Source organism: Leptosomus discolor, chromosome 11 (genome assembly GCF_034619465.1).
Source record: "Leptosomus discolor isolate bLepDis1 chromosome 11, bLepDis1.hap2, whole genome shotgun sequence".
NCBI lineage: Eukaryota > Metazoa > Chordata > Aves > Leptosomiformes > Leptosomidae > Leptosomus > Leptosomus discolor.
Window position 1 is genome coordinate 13556321 of NC_141401.1, and position 16136 is coordinate 13572456.

The window sequence follows — 16136 nt, forward strand, 5'->3', positions numbered from 1 at the left end:
TGTATTTGTGTGAACATGCAAACATGATTTGCAGATTGAACAGTGGAAAAGCATGAATTCTAAAAGCTCTCACAGGCACATCTCCAGCACTCAGACACAATGAGCAGGCAGAGGAGAATTTCAGATACATTCCATATGGAATGAAGATCAAGACCAGATGCAGCCGAAATGTGAATGGAGGAGCCATACAGCGATGTAGTTGCTACAGGCAGCATCATGTAACTGGGAATAGACAGAGCACATGGGGCAGTTCCCATTGGCTGTGTTACCAGCTTCCCTGGTAAGTCATATTTGTAGGGAGTTGCACGCAAATGTATTAACTGAGCCTCGAGAAAAACATGCCAGTTTCTAAATATCCCAACAATCTTTAGGCCTATCCTACTAATAAAGAAAACAGTCACAAAGCTACAGTCACAGAGCTTTAGCTTGTAACATTGAATATGTAATTGCACTATTTCTACTAAATGCAAAAAATAACTATGTCCCGAAATGTCAACTTTCTCCATGTGGAGTTTGATTCAACATGCATCTAGCTAGTGCATATATTGCTGTTAATAAACCTTTTGTGCTTTTCTCTGCACCAGTATCGTAACGAATGGAAACTATGAAGTTCAGAGCTCTAAGCATATGGAATTTTCCAGGTCACATGTTAAATCAAGTGCTGGACTCTGCTGGGCAGAGAACATTAAGAAAGAAAAAACCTGAATTCTAACCATATGTTTTGAAATGAAACAATATGCTCATTCTGTTACTGAAAATTTTAGTAACTGCTTTTCAGTTAGCAGCAATAAAGAGGGAAAGTAATCTTGAAACAGCATTTACTGTGGAATAGAAAGTCATTCCAGCCTAGTAATGAGAATGCCCAACATATATATCAGAACCCTGATGCAATACAATATTGTTATACCATTTCCATCATAACATTTATTAGTATGTTATATAAGGATTAAAAAACCAACAGGAATTAAAGTAAGTGGGGTTTGGTTTTCATTTTAACTATTCCATGCCAAGACTTTTGTCTTTCAGAGGATCACAAAAAATAATCTGTCCTTTTACCAACTGAACAATGATCAGTGGCAGAGAAGTATGACTATTCAGAGCTTAACGTTTAATTGCAATTATAGCACAGGTTATGCACTCAGAAAAGAAAAAAAAGCCCACACAGAAAAATAGGGTAAGGCCAGTGCCTAGAATACCTTGGAAGCACATACACAGCTGTGTTGTACCAGCTCATTATGTGACCCAGAGCACACTGTACCAGGCAGCCCCCTTTGCCACTGGGGGAGCAGAAAGGGTTCCACTGTACACATGCCCCTGAAAAAAAAAAAACATTTTGGTATTTGCTTGCCTAATTACAGTCATTGTCATTAGAAAGTCAGAATTCATCCAGGTTAAAAATTACCATTAGAGTTTCAAGCAATTAAAGACAGTCCAGAAAACAAATTATTGACACTCAAACACAAACTTATTCTTCCTACTAGACTTAAACAGCTACAGTCTTATTGTGGAGGTTTTTTAGGTTGTACTTATCTCGGTAAAAAGCAACCAACAATAACAAAAAACAGAGAGATTAAACATTTTCCAGCTCTCAGATTCTGTTGTTGGTGTGGTACCTGGGATTATTTTTCGTGACTTATTCTCAGATTTTTCTGTTGCTACGTTGTTTATACCATGCTTGTAGACTCGCCACATCTTCTGCATTCAGATTCTATAGAGGTTCCTCACAATAGAATCCTAGATGTTTTTCTTAAATTTAGATAGTTTTCCTTATATGATACTAATTTATGGGGTTATAATCTGCAGTATTTGGAATGTCATTTAAATTTAATGAAAGCAATTACAAACAAAAGTCAGAACTTGTTTTCATGGAATAAAACGTGTCTTAACACTATAGGCCCAGGATATGACATCAGTGTTACAAATTACTTAACTAACTTTTCACTCCAGAGGTTGAAGATTTTTATGTCTAAATTCAACATATCAGTGTGTGCATTCCAGGGCCAGAAAGCTTGAGGTCTTCTATCTCTTCAGGTTCAACCTGATTTGAAGGCAGGGGAGCACGCCAGGATTCACTCCAGGACCTAAGGCAAACTCTGGCTTCATTTTTACTATTGTAGTTCTAGTTCTTACACTCAGCATTGCACAGGATAAGCCATCACTGAAAAGAATTTGACAGGGCCCTTTTGAGTTTAAAAATAATCCTTTTTTTTTCTTTTTAAATGTCACACTATATGCTAACAGGGAAAGTCTTCAAATTTGTCGAGAGTATTGGGCATAGTCTGATGACAATAGATGACTTCTTATATGCAGCTTCAAAGCAGTGTCCAGGCACTGGTTTTTCCAGCCACAAGGATCTGCATGGTTTTGGGGGACAGAGTTACAGAGTAAAGAAAAAGATACCTATGATCTCCAGCAATTTCCCGGCTGGAAACTGCAGTAATGTGCAGGTAAGTGTTCAAGGCACCATCCGGCTTTTAGGATGTGACATATCTGTGGATCAGTTAGATCTATGAGGTCTGGTTTACGATGACATTTGGTTCCCAGTTAGAAAAGTACTCTTGATACCACTTTCCTGGGATTTTTGTGCTAGAATTCAAGTGATCTTCAGCCTTTAAACAGCAAGAAAAAGTAGAAAGGGAAAGAAAGACCTACTTAAGCTCAGAGCTGAACAAGCGGCCTCAGCCCTCTGAATTAAGGGATGGCTCAGGATCGTAGTAGCCTGTAGGATGCTACAGACCTGCAGAGTTCAAGCTATAAAGTTCTCAGATTCAGGAGTTCAAAACAATCTTCTAACATAGTCTTCATTTACCCAATATTGCACTGTCTTCCTGAGCCTGCGGATAACGTCCAAACAGGCAGCAGCAAAATTCACTCCAATATTCTTCTGGGCACTAACATCCAATAGGAACTGACACTTCCCTGTTGGCCTCCACTGTTCTAATGACTAATTTTTGAGGAAATCTACCAGTACAGAGAGGGAGCTGGTGAAAAGAGCCAAGGCAACGACCGAAGGTCAGGGGAGATGCCCACAAGAAAAAAGGAGGAGGAAAAGGCAAAGTAAGGGGGAGACACCACGGCAGCCAGCGCAAGGACTGCCGTTTCGGGCCTTTTGGGGCTCTAAAGTTCTGCCCCCGGAGCGGCCTCGAGCCCCCGGCGGCGGTCCCGGCCCTCGCCCCGTTCCTCGCCGGGCAGCCCCGCGGAGCCGCTCCCCGCAGCGCCTTCCAGCCGGCGGCCGCGGCCCAACCGGGAGGCTCCGGGAGGCTGGCTGGGGAGCAGAACTTGTGTAACAGGCTCGGCGAAGAAACCGTTCCTCCGCCGCGCCCCCGCTCCCTCCTCCCCTCGCCGGAGCCCGCCCGTCTCCGCTCCTCCTTTGCAGCCAATGGCACTAAGCGAGGTGGCTGCATGGGGTGGCGCGGACCCCGCGCCCGGGCTGGGAGGAGAGGAGGAGGCAGCAGCGCTGCTCGCCGCTCGCTCCCGTCCCCCGCTCCCCGGCTCCGGGCGCTCCTCCTGCCAGCGGCGGTCGGCCGCACGCTGCCCGCCCCGAGCCGCCCCCCGGTCCCTCTCCCCCGCCGGTACCTGCAGCATGGACTCGGACTCCGGGGAGCTCAGCGAAGGCGAGCTGGTCTCACCCGCAGGTAAGGGGGCTGCCGCCTGACGGGCCGGTGCTGCCCGGCCCTGCGAGCGGCCGGGCCGGGGGCGACTGCGAGAAGGGAGGGTCTCGCCCTCGCTGCCGCCGCGGCGGCTGCGGCGGCAGGGCTGCGGGGCTCGGCGCGGAGGAGACATCGCCGCCGTCCCGCGGCCGGCGAGCGGGTCCCCGCCGAGCGCCCCGGGGAGGGCAGGCGGCGGCGGAGGCGCGGAGCGTCCCCTCGCCCGTCCGCCCCGCGGGCGGTGCGAGCCGCGACCGGCTGCTCGGGCAGAGACCGCCCGCGGGGGCGGGAGGGCAGCGGCGGCCCCGGGCTCGGCTCGGCCCCGGGCAGCTGCCCCGAAGAGTTCCGTTCAACCGCGACGTGACAGCCGGTTAAATTAGCGGTGTCGGCGTGAATCTGATGCGTTGTGCTTTGTACCCAGAGGCTGCGAAGTTTCTGGGGTTCGGTTGGGGTTACTCTGCTGCCGCTCGGGGCCCGCAGCAGCCAGCCCGTGTGCCGAAGGGGAGACTCCCCCGCCGAGGCCGGCGCGCAGGGCCCTCGGGCCGCCAGGCTTTGGTTTTCAAGTCCTAACTTGTCACCAAAAACCCTAAGAATGCTGCTGTCTAGCTGCTGCAGCCCGCATAGTTCTTAGATGAGACAGAAGGAAAAAAAAAATAAAAATCTCTCCTGCCAGTTCCAAATCTCCACATTCTTGCGTCCCACACAAAACAAACCCTTGCTGATGTGCCCTAATCAAAGGCTGTCCTGCACAAACAGTAAACGGGGACAGTAAACTTGTATGAAACCCAGCAGAGAGGTAGGTTCGCTCTAGCAGCACAGCGTGCGTCCCAGCGCTGGCCAGCAGAGCACTGCCATCAGCTCCGGGCCACCCCCCTTCCCCACGCACATCTCCGGGTCTCTCACTCTTCTTCAGCCAGCGGTGGGGTGTAACCCTGCCATCAGCAGAGCAGGCTGCAGTGGTACAACACACACGGCCGGCACACGACAGACACTGGGCGATTACGGACAGTAGGTGCAGAAGGGACCTGTTTGACCTCCAGCTTCCCATGGTGGAAGTCACAGGCACCTTCTCTGAAGCAATTTATCTGGCATCGGTGCCAGTCAGCGCACTTGCAGTGATGTCTGAATTTGTCCTAGTGATCATAATGCATCCAAATAGAAAGTTACCATGTTAGATTACAAGACCTTGAGAAAAATCTTTTCACCATGATCTGTCCAGATTAAACATGCCTTTCATCCCAGCTAACACACGCCCCCTGTACCTCCACAAAGACAGGTTTCAACACCAAACAATATTTTGACATGAAAAAAATGCCAGATATTTTGTGAAATATTTTAACTGCCCTATTAATGTAGCAGGGATGAACAACAGTAGGAATTTGTAAGATATTTAGGTATTACTTGCCTAGTGTCCCAGCAGAACAGGATTTTATAGTTTAGTCTCAAATCCAGTTAAGTTTTAAATATTAGGGTTATTTGCTCTTGATATCTTGCTGCCTTTTTTTTTTTTTACCTGAGATCTAAACAATGAAATAAGACTAGCAACAGGTCATAGAGCTTCTTATATTCATAAAGCTCCATTAGGCTGAACTTAACAGAGACCACCAACAGCTATACTTTTTCATCCAAATATTCAAAACAGTGCGTGAAGCGCAAGTTACAAACATTACATTTATAGACAAATTGATGTAATATAGCTCCTGCCAAGAACTTACTCTTGTTCTGAATAGGATTTTCTTTTAAATAAATTAAAAATAACTATGCTTAGAGATTGCCATAAGTGCTTTTTATGTCATCACTTGCTAGCTGCCAAGAGTTGATGTTCATCAGTCTCCTCTCCTCTTTTCTATTCCTTCTTTGTGCTATCTAAGAGAAGAAAAAGCTGGTATTTTGACCATACATGGCAGATGCCTATGCAGTAGAATAAAATTGGAAGAGAGTGAAAACTTGGTGGTTTTGTCTTAACGAGTTGCAATCATTTTTTCTGCACTAAAGAATTACTTGCTGTTTGTATCCCCCATCCTCTTCTGAAAAAATACATTTTTACTAGATTTCATTTGTGGTTTTTTTTTTCCTGTACTCTGCCATATGTACAGTGCAGTATCTCTCTGTATATGGGTGTTCAGTAGTCACGCTGTCAGTCACTGTTGCAGCCACAGAAGCTGAGGGATTATAGTGTGGGATTCAGTCACCACCTTGCTCACCCCCACAGATCCCAGTGACCAGGGGATCCTGCCTGCAGTTTATAGGACAAGCAGAGTGCCTTAGAAAAGTATTTGGGATGAAGTCCTAGTAGTGGTTCAGTTTTAGAACAGCTATGATTTTGTACTGAAAGTGACACCAACTTGAATGTTTAGCTTGCTCTCTTCATTACCAGTCTTCGGGCTTCCAAGTTTGTAAAGCAATGACTTCAGCTTACGCAGTTAGAACTGCTTGTAGCCATTACCCACTTCTTAGGTTGTCTGATTGTTCAAGCCCAGCATGATACAGCTTACTTTATCACTAGGGCTCCATGATGCTAATGCAATACAGATGTTGAAAAACGTATCCCATTTAACGGTTTGTACTACTTGTGCAATAGTCATTCGGCCCTTTGCTCTGTCCCGGTGGAACAGCACCCCTGCCATTCCTGGGACTCGCACGGATGTGCACAGGACAGGAAGCTACCTTGTACGCCCCCACCATCTGCCACACACGCTTGACTTCCAAGAGCCAGCTGGAATCTTACTCTGAGATCCCAGCAGCCTCATTTCCTTTAATAGCCCACTTAAAGCTGAGTCTCCAAGGAGGCAGGAGTATTTTTTCTGTATTTATTCTGAACATATTGGCACGATAGCATCTTCATATTTCTTTGTTGCAAACAAAGAGCTCCTTATATGCAAGTAATGCAAGATGTTAGCTGTACTTCGAAACAAACAACAAAAAGCACAACACCTCAGCACACAAGAACATGCAGCTCCACAGCCTTAGATTCCACAATTCTCCTCACAGCCATCCATTACTGCTTCGCATTTGAGTTGTCTATATAGTCAAAAAGTTTTGTTTCAGGTTTGGGTTTGGTTTTTTTCTTCCTCTTCAAAAAAGTAACTCATGAGACAGGCCTCTACTAACAGCATTAAACAGGTCTTCACTGTTCTGAAAAAACTATATATTGTAATGCAAAAGAAAAGTTACATGCTTGCTAGGCCTACCCTTGGTGAAATTTCTTGAGTTCTACTGTACATGCAACTAGTAACATCTCTTCTCTTGTCCTATAGATAAGCTTTTGAGAACTGAACAGGTAATCTTAAAATAGAACATTGTTCTCACTTTTTAATGTCCAGCTATTGAGAGGTTTTTTTAAAAATCTCTTCAGTAGAGCAATGGGCTACTTTTTCCCCAGTTCTTTCACAGGCAGCCTACTACATGAAAAATATGATCCTCTGTCCCACCTTTCAGAGTAACATTTCGCAAAAATCCAGGTCATCACGAACAGCAATGATTTCACAGTGGATTTGGGGATTCTGCACGCAAGAGAAAGGCGGTGGCAAACCTTCATTTGGCGTGCCTTGTTCCAAGTTCCCTGGCTGAAACAGGCAGGAATTTGGCCATATAGCTTTCATGCGATACCAATTTAAGCCTTTCCACAAGCTACTAAGTCAGAACATAGATTTCCGTGTTTATTTTAATGGAACTATTACGCTACACTATTAACATGATAACTAGAGGCTAAATTGCCTGTATAGTCTTTGAAACAATACAGGTTATTTTTATGAAGTTTAACATATCCTGGAGAGTAAACTGTTGCTGATCTCTTCTCTGGCTTTCCTCCTACTGAAGTCAAAAGATATTTGGCCTAGGGAAGAAAGCAGCTTGCAGTCCAAGTAGAGATCTAAACTGGTGACAGGATTATTTTGTTTGTTTGAAACATTAACACTGTGGAGCCTACAACTTTGTATGGTGCCAAGGATAACCAAATGAAGAGCTTATCACCAGGCTTGCATCCATAAAGGCAGTGGGAGTTGTCTTATTGTCTTCAATAGGGCCAAGATCTTACTCAGTAGCTCCTGACACAAAAATATTAATGCATTTAAAATTATTTGATAAACTATCTGAACTCTACCCTGGACAATAAATATATACTTAGTAAAAACAACAACAGGTTTAAAGATTATTTACTGTTGTTAAACAGCCCTGACAGATATGAGTAATTTTTCTGGAGCTGTAATATTATTTGATTTACAATGCTTAATAAATTTTTTTTTCTGCAATTTATCATGCTACCCAAACTGCCTGTACTTTTGTGATATTAATCTTTTAAGCCTCTTACACACTTGAATCACTGTTTTACAGAGTTAAATGTCATTTAAGAGCTAATATATTCTTGTAAATACAAAATGAATTAGAAAGTGTACTGTAAGATACTTAGCACAATTATTTGAGGCATCAGTAACATGCTTATGTGATATAAGGTGCAAGTAGGCATTTTATAACTCTTCTTGCAGTCTCACACTGGTCATTTGAACAATGTTTATCACAACAAAATGTATACTTTGCCCCAGGGAATATTTGTGTGTTTGAAGAAGGAGGGGGTTGATTTAACAAAGCTTTGTTTTGATTCTACATAGAAAGTTCCAAGTCAGCTATGCAATAATATTTATTGGACTTTAGACAAGCCAGCAGAAGTGGTAGATAACTGCACGTTGTAAGTATGGAAGCTAAAAAAAAAAAAACCAACAAAAAACCCAATAAAACAAGAAACTATTGAGTGGAAGGTGCAGACTGTACTGGATGCTTCTGCTATGAAGTGTTTTGTAGCACCTGTCTAATAAAGGACCCTTCCCTTCCCTTCTGCTGGAAACAAAGCTAGTTGAAGAAAGATGGACAGACAACAGACATGAACCAGCGTGTCACAGGAATCCGTGCTCCAAACTCTCTTACAGGGCTTTTTAGATCACACTACAAACAGGCAAGCATGCATCCAAGGTTCTCTGCCAAGACAGCAGGGGCAAGAGACACTTGAGGATGAGCAGGCAGCAACTGCCTGTAAGAGCAGCAGCTAGGGCAGGCACATGAGCCAACAGCCTGGTTGGGTGAATATTTTTTTGGATCTCTTTACTGTTCCCTCCAGGAAACACCTGGGCTGCTGATTTACATACAGACCCCTCTTTAGCACAGTGTCTGTCAGATTGGGAACCTGGTCCAACTGAAAAAAAAAAATAAAAAACTGAAAAGCAAAAAAAAAAGAAATCTAATCATGCTGTGATGATAGTAAAGGCCATAAATGATCCCGCTTTTGTCAAGTTGAATAGACAACTTGGAAAGCAGAATAGACAGTTTAGTTGAACAGGTCAACTTGTTCAGGCTTCTGGTTTTTAAAGTCAAGTGGAAATACGAACTTCATGAAGCACTAGATTGAAGCCCAAGCTCACCTGCTTGTGCAATAGCAACATCTGTGGATGAGACTGCTAAACAGCAATAGCATAAAAGTTAACACTTTTCAGTAGCTTTGATAGTTTCTTCCTACTTTTGAGAGGACAGCATAAGGAAACATGGCCTCAGACGGACTCATCATCATGGGTGAAGCAGAAACTGACTCCCAGATAGGGGTAGCAGGCACATGAAGGATGCTGTGTTAAGTTATTTTAGTGCATAAATATTTGATAGTCTTGATCAGAGCTACTCACTTCCAGGACAGGGCATGCTAGTGCCACCAAGACACACAAATAGCTTGCAGAAACCAGCCACAACTTTTCCAGGTCAGAGATAGCCTGTTTCTCAGGCAGGGAGGTTCATTTTACACTTATGTGAACGGTGGTCGTAAGGGGCTCTCCAGAGCCCCAAACTGAGCTGTTCCCACCTGGAATTATGATGCTGCTAGCAGTCAGTGAGCAGAAAGCCTCTACTTTTTCTAACAGTGGATATGGACAAGCCTTCGTGCAGGAGTTTATGATGCCAGATGAAGTTCATGGATAGGAATATGAAGCAATATCCTGCCACACAGCAATCATTGACCATTCCTGTCTGCCTTGCCAAAGGCCTGGGGTGAGAGTGGGTTCCATTTGATGTGATATTTTGGCAATAGTGGATGACCTGCACAAGGAAATGAGTGCATCTCCTCAAAAACCTCACACTTCCCATTTGAGGAAATAAGTCTTTTATCCTTTCTTCTCATCTACACCAAAGACTAAGAAGTCATGGTAGGAAAAGCAAGTCACCTGATTTTGTTGGTAACTGAAGAACAAAGCTATAAATCTCAGGTAAAAAGAAAAACAGTAGGCCAGATAGATGAGAAAGAGTACCTGAAGACCTCGCCTGCCTGAGAAGCCTTTGGTATTTGCATTTTACCCACAGCATCAGCCTTATGGTGACAGGACCCTTTCCCAGGTCCCAGGAATATAGGAGAACCCTGTAACTTTCTAAGAGTGCTCACTATGTTTTCTAGAAAACTAAGCAGGACCTGGCTGTGGGCCCAAGCAGTGGTACACATTCCTCTAAATTGTTTATCTATTAATATACTTCCTGGCACTGTTTCAGCTCATGCCAGATAGCCTCCTACAAATGTCCTGGCACAAGACAGAGGGTAACAGTGGCCGGTATGAATTAAACAACATTTGGAGTGTGGGAAAGAACTCAGCTTGCACCCAGATGGCAGTACGATGCATGTAAACAGGTTCTGTCCCAGTTAATTTACAGACATAGACCCTATGGTCAGAGCAGGGTGCAGAGATTCTTCACTATTGTTGTGACTTCTGGGGCGCTACTCAATGCTGTCCAGGCTGTTGGACTGCTTGTGGACCTCTCTCAGGGCAGCTGCCTTGGGCCAAGACCTGGGTTTCGAGCCTTGCCCAATTAAAAGTATGTTATTTGATGTTTGTCTGCAGAAATCTCTCTGGCAGTTAGATTATGGGAGGGCATCTTACAAGCTGACAAGTCTAGCTGAAGGAGACTCATGGGAAGCCAAGACTAATTTGTTGCAATAATTATGACTTTATACCCTAGATTCAAACATCTTCTTGAGAAGCCAAGCTGAGCTCAGACACTAGCTGGTAGCCAGTGATTTTTCTGCTGTTTAAGGCAGCCCTCTTTAATGAAAAAGGCTGAGAAAGAGCAAAAGTCACTTTACTGTCCTTTCCAGTAGTGACTAATCCCTCCTTGGTAGAAGTCTGTTTCAAGTCAAGTTTTTAAGAATTGGTTCTGTCTAGCCTTCCTACAGAGGAACAGAGTGGCCAGTCTCTCTGTACAGATGTAAGGTTTGACTAACATCTGTTGATGTAACAGAAAGTACAGCAGGAAGATTATTTCCATCTGTGACATGAAACAAATGCTTCAGCATGAAGACATTCCCTTTGGTCTTCTTACTGGTGTAATCTTCTGAAACACAAATAGTAACAGCAGTATACCTCACTGCCACCAATGAGCATCTCATTTTTGGCATTAACTTTGTTTATCCAAGCAGCCTACGTTACAGGAAAAAATAGATTTTCTCTCTTTCTCTTTGAAGAAATTTATTTAACACTATTACTGTGTTACTGCTTCCTTTCCAGATAGTTTTCCATTTACTTTTAGAGCACATAGTTTACATGGTCAGCTCACTGATAGATGCAGATCAAATAAATACAAGTTTCTTGGACTTTTCAAAGTGAGGGGTTTTTGAGTTGCTGTTTTGTTGTGGGTTTTTTTTTTTCTCTCAAATCAAGATAACAATCTTTCAGATGATATTTCCATCAAAACCTCTGTGCCACATCGTGTTATGCCAGGTGAGTGTCTGGTTTTTGTTTACTTGGATTTAATTTTAACTTTGTGTATTTGTGCATAGTTTCCCCTTCACTCCCAGAAGTGATGTAACTAAAAGAGGAAGTTTTTCAGCGATTAAACATCATCTCTGTCAGAAACCAGGTCTAGCCTGACCTCAGCTATAATGTCTCTCTGCTTCTGTCTTACCTGTATTTGTTTTTAAGAGTCTGTTTCCATATCTTAAAAGTTGATATCTGATATCATCCTGCCTAAGAAGGAATGACATACTACTTCATATCCTTGGGATAGATATGGCTGAGATTTCATTCTTGCCTGCACCCCTGACCCCCACAAAAAAACAACAGAAAAACACCACCAAAAACCTCAGACTAGTATATTCATCCAAAACAGTCGCCATTGGCATTTGTCCACAAAGCACGTCCCCTTACAGAAATCATACAGAATTGGAAAGCCAAGAACAAATCAACTTAAGGACAAATGAATACTAACATTCTCCATAATTCCATGATTTAACTTTAAAATTTGGATTAAATCAGATGCCTGAGGGCTTAGAGCAGACCCAGTTAATCAGCTGGTATCTGCCTGTCCTAACCAGGATCTCTCCCATTTTTATTTCCAAACTATGAATTAGAGTTCTCTTTACTACTTGGAATCATTCACTTCAACAAGTTCAAGAGAAATTTGTGCTGATTTTACTCAGTGCTAGATATTTAGAAGCAGAGTTATGAAAAGCCAGAAAATAGCCACTTCCAGTGTTGTGTTGCTACATGCAAGAGCATGTGCCAGTAAAAACTAATGTTTTGACTACATCAAGAACAGGGAGTGGAACTGCACACTGGGAGGACACACAGAAATGCCTCATGCTTTAAATAAAAAAAAAAAAAAAAAAAGCCTGGGACACACAGCACACTGTGACACACAGATGGCAAGGAAGGTCAAAAGCCTCTTTGCACCCTTCCTTTGACTACCGTGCTACCAAAGAGGCTAAGTCCCTTGCAGGAATGCAGATACCAAGATTTTGGCTATATTCTCCATTTTCTAACCTGTAGAATCTTTTCCTATTCTTTCTTTTTCCACCCATCCTCACCTTTTATACTAAGAATTTCTTTATGTTCCTTCTCTAGATATGTGCATCTTTCTAGCATATAACTGATCTCTCATTTCCCCTGTGCCTTGGCCAAGATGCTATTCTTTTGCAAGCCTGAACTCTTCCAGTAGTGATCTGATTCTTCTTCCTTAATTCATTTCTTCTCAGATATTCTTGGGTTTATTATTTCTGCCGCTATGAAAGAGAGTAAATGCTGTCAGGTTTTATTTTGTGAAAGGGAAAACTGATGGGAGTAAGATACTGTCTTTGTAATTAGAGGTATTAGAAACACATTTGCCTTGCCAGAGGAACTAACCTGCCTCCTCTGGCAAACAATACAGACAGTGGCCTTGCAAATGAGATTGGTGTCATCTTTATTAGTAAAGCATGCTAGGAACAGGAAAGTTAATTTGAGTTTGAAATACTGAAACAGGTAGATGCAATATTTGCAAGAAAGCAAGAACACAATAGTGTCTCCACAGATAAGAGCTTCCCTTTTACTTCCAGAGTGCATTCATTCCTGAACAAACAACTACTTGGAGAAATAGCATGTCCTCACCCACATAAGAGCAAATCATTGGGCTTGAATAGCAGGTCCAGGGGAGAGCTGAATTTCTTTCCAGACTCAGCAGCCTGTGTCTGTCACTGATCAAATGAGGTCAGAAGGAGGACACTGCTTTGTAGTGACATAGGCTAATGACAAGGAATAAAGGAAAAAAGAGCCTAGCCCTTTTGCAGTGTGTTGTGATGAAACACGGCATTCAGATCTCCCCCACCCAAGTTTATCAATACATTTTGAAAGTTCTAATAATTTTTAATGAAAAGATATTGTAAGAGGATATAGATGTTGCCTCTAGAAAGCAGGCAGAAGCTTTGAACATCTGTGAAGAGGCAGCAAAGGTGAGATATGCTTCTAGAGACCAAAATCATCTTCACTCAGGACAAGAATGCCTCTTTCGATGTTGTTCTGCCAATGAGACAAGAATGAGAGCACAGAAATACACCAAAGGAGGCTTTAAGGAAAGGACTCAAAACAGAGGAATTGCAAAGAAGGTGCAGGTTCACCAGAACACTGACACAGAGCCTGCATCCACCTTTCCGTTCCACCACTGACCTGGCTGAGCTGCATCAAACTTAAATCAGAGATGAGTCTGCCCTTTGAAACACCAACAGCCACCCTGACACCTAGGTTTCATCTTCCATCACCAGGGTGGCTAGAAACAGGGTTCCCATTTTCTACCACAGCATCTCTTTCCTTATCACTAACCCTAAATGTCAGACCCACCTCATTTGTCCTCAGTCAGCAACACGTTGCTGCCAGAACACAAGAGGACACACAGACAGGGAGAGCACAGCTCTGCCCTGGTGCAGACCTTCCCCATTTGCACAGAACAGCACAGCAAGAGAGACATGCTCACATTATGTGATTTTACAGCCAAGATGTCTGTGCAGGTTTCAGATTCCCAAGTTATGTCTACACTTGCCCATCCATGTACAGAAGGTGAGTAACAGTTGCTCTTGCACTGCTTAGAGCTTTGTGTATTTTCTAGAGAAGTTCTGAAAGGTAAAATATTACCTTAGCAACAGCTGAGCAGTATTAAGACAGAGACAAGTGATGTGTAAGGAGAGAATTTAGTGTGACAATGGGGGGAACCATTATTCAATGTTTTCCATATTTTCATAGAACAGAATTTAATTTCCTTGAAGTTACTGCAGTCAATGACAATCAGCTAGAAATGTGCACGTGAAATACCTCTCTGGCTGTGCACTGAAGTAAAGTATGATTAGACATACCAAATAGCCAATGCAGGTAACCACAGACGGTGAGAGGTTTTTTATTATATACTTATTACTGAAACAGCTTTTCTATATATGTAGCGTTCCTTTTTCCTCATAGCTACATTTGCTGGGAAATCAGCATTTGTGCCATTACGCTAAACAACTAATTCTGGAATACTTTGTTTCTTTCCTTAGTTTTACAGACATTAAAGTAGTAGTTACACTTCTTAACAGGGATTACAATTTTGGGGACAGTTGCCTATGCTTAGTCACTTCATTAATGACTGTGATACAAATTCTGTCTGATTTACAGATCATATGTTATTAAACAGATGGAAAAAAAAATCTTTAAATACGTACTTAGCTTGCTTTTAAAGCAATGTGGCTTCTTTACCATGATAAAGTGATAAAAATATACATTACATCATAAAGCTTATAAAACTCACAGCAATTTTGATGCTATCTACTTGAATTTATTTGGTTTGAAACTTGCCTTGTTCTAACATTTTTTTTTTGAGCTGAAAAAAATTATTTTATACAAACAGCATGTGATTAAATATAACTAAGCTTTTTATTACATATGTAAAGCAGACAAAAGTAATTTTCCTTAAGGAAATGCTATATATAGATAAAAAAAAGCTAATTACTTTCAAGTGCTAGACTTCAGGAGGTTTTTTTGGCATCATCTCTAGAGAGGCAGGAATACAACAAACAATATAAAAGAGGTTTCTTTCATAAAAATACACAGAGCATCAGAAACAGCTTAGTAAGTAAAGAGAACAGTGTTCTACAGAATATAAGTAATTATCCTGTTATTTCACGTTTTTCACTCTAGTAACAGTCATGCCCTGTTACCATGAATGGGAGGTGCACACACATCAGTAGGTAAGACTTTAAAAGTCAGTTTTAAATATTGTTAACAAGCGTCAAGACCTAAATAAGTCGTAGAAGGTATAGGCTCTGCAACTCTTGATAGGTACAGTGTGGAATAACAGCACTGGGGAAGAGAAGAATGCTATGGGGCATTTTTATGCCATCAAAACTGCAGACTGTTATTGAGGATAAATCAATCTCTGCCTCCCCATAGTTACCCTTGGGGAACACTATGGCTGGGAAACTGCTTCCCTAGGGAGAACTGCACACAGTGCTGCTGCTGTTATGCTGGAAAAAAGTCTGCATCTTGACCTTTGCTGCTCTCTCAGGCCTTGAGGGCGGCACACCTGGATTGTACCAGGAGTTGGAGTAGGTTCTATTGTTGGGGTAGGTTCTCTTGTTGGAGTTTTCCTGTTTTGTTTTTAGCAGATCTACCAAAAAACCCCATGTATATATGCAAACACAGATAAAAATTGGCATTTGAAGTTACTTTCACTTGGGCTCATATATACACACAAACACCTTTCATAATGGTAAAGGGAAACAGAGGCTAGCTTGCCTAAAACAATTACAGTGAAATAGCAAATAAAAATTAATCTCAGGATGGTACTACCTGAGCCAGTGAAAGCGGGGTGACCAATTCTGCAATAGCACAGTTACTCCGGTAGAGCAGACATCACAGAGGAAATGTTAGATGGCTACAGTTAAAGGGTGTAGGGAGGATACTCTGAGAATATGCCCAGATATGTCAGATTTCAACAGATGGAAAGCTGATTTGGGGTTTATGTAATTCAGAGCTGTTCTGACAATACACAGGGATAGACACATGCAGAGTAATAGAAAATGCCAGCATTTAAGAAGCTTCACCATGTTTCCACATACTCATTTGAAAAAAAAAACTAGAAAGAAAATAGTCAACTAAGGTTTTCCAGGTTTGTTTCTTCCCTTTTCAGTTTTTCCATCATTAACAAAAAAACCCAAACCCTAGAAAACAGTGGCATAACTCCTTTCTC

At 42.5% G+C, this 16136-nt stretch overlaps 1 protein-coding gene across 1 annotated transcript in view; it reads left to right on the forward strand.

The window, feature by feature from the left end:
- Positions 1–3379: 3379 nt before the first annotated feature.
- TIPE3 (TNF alpha induced protein 8 like 3) overlaps positions 3380–16136 on the forward strand; it is a 45542-nt gene continuing 32785 nt past the window's right edge. Inside the window, exon 1 of the mRNA XM_086471690.1 lies at positions 3380–3635. Coding sequence (XP_086327816.1) covers positions 3380–3635 — 256 coding nt within the window. The remainder of the gene's footprint in view (positions 3636–16136) is intronic.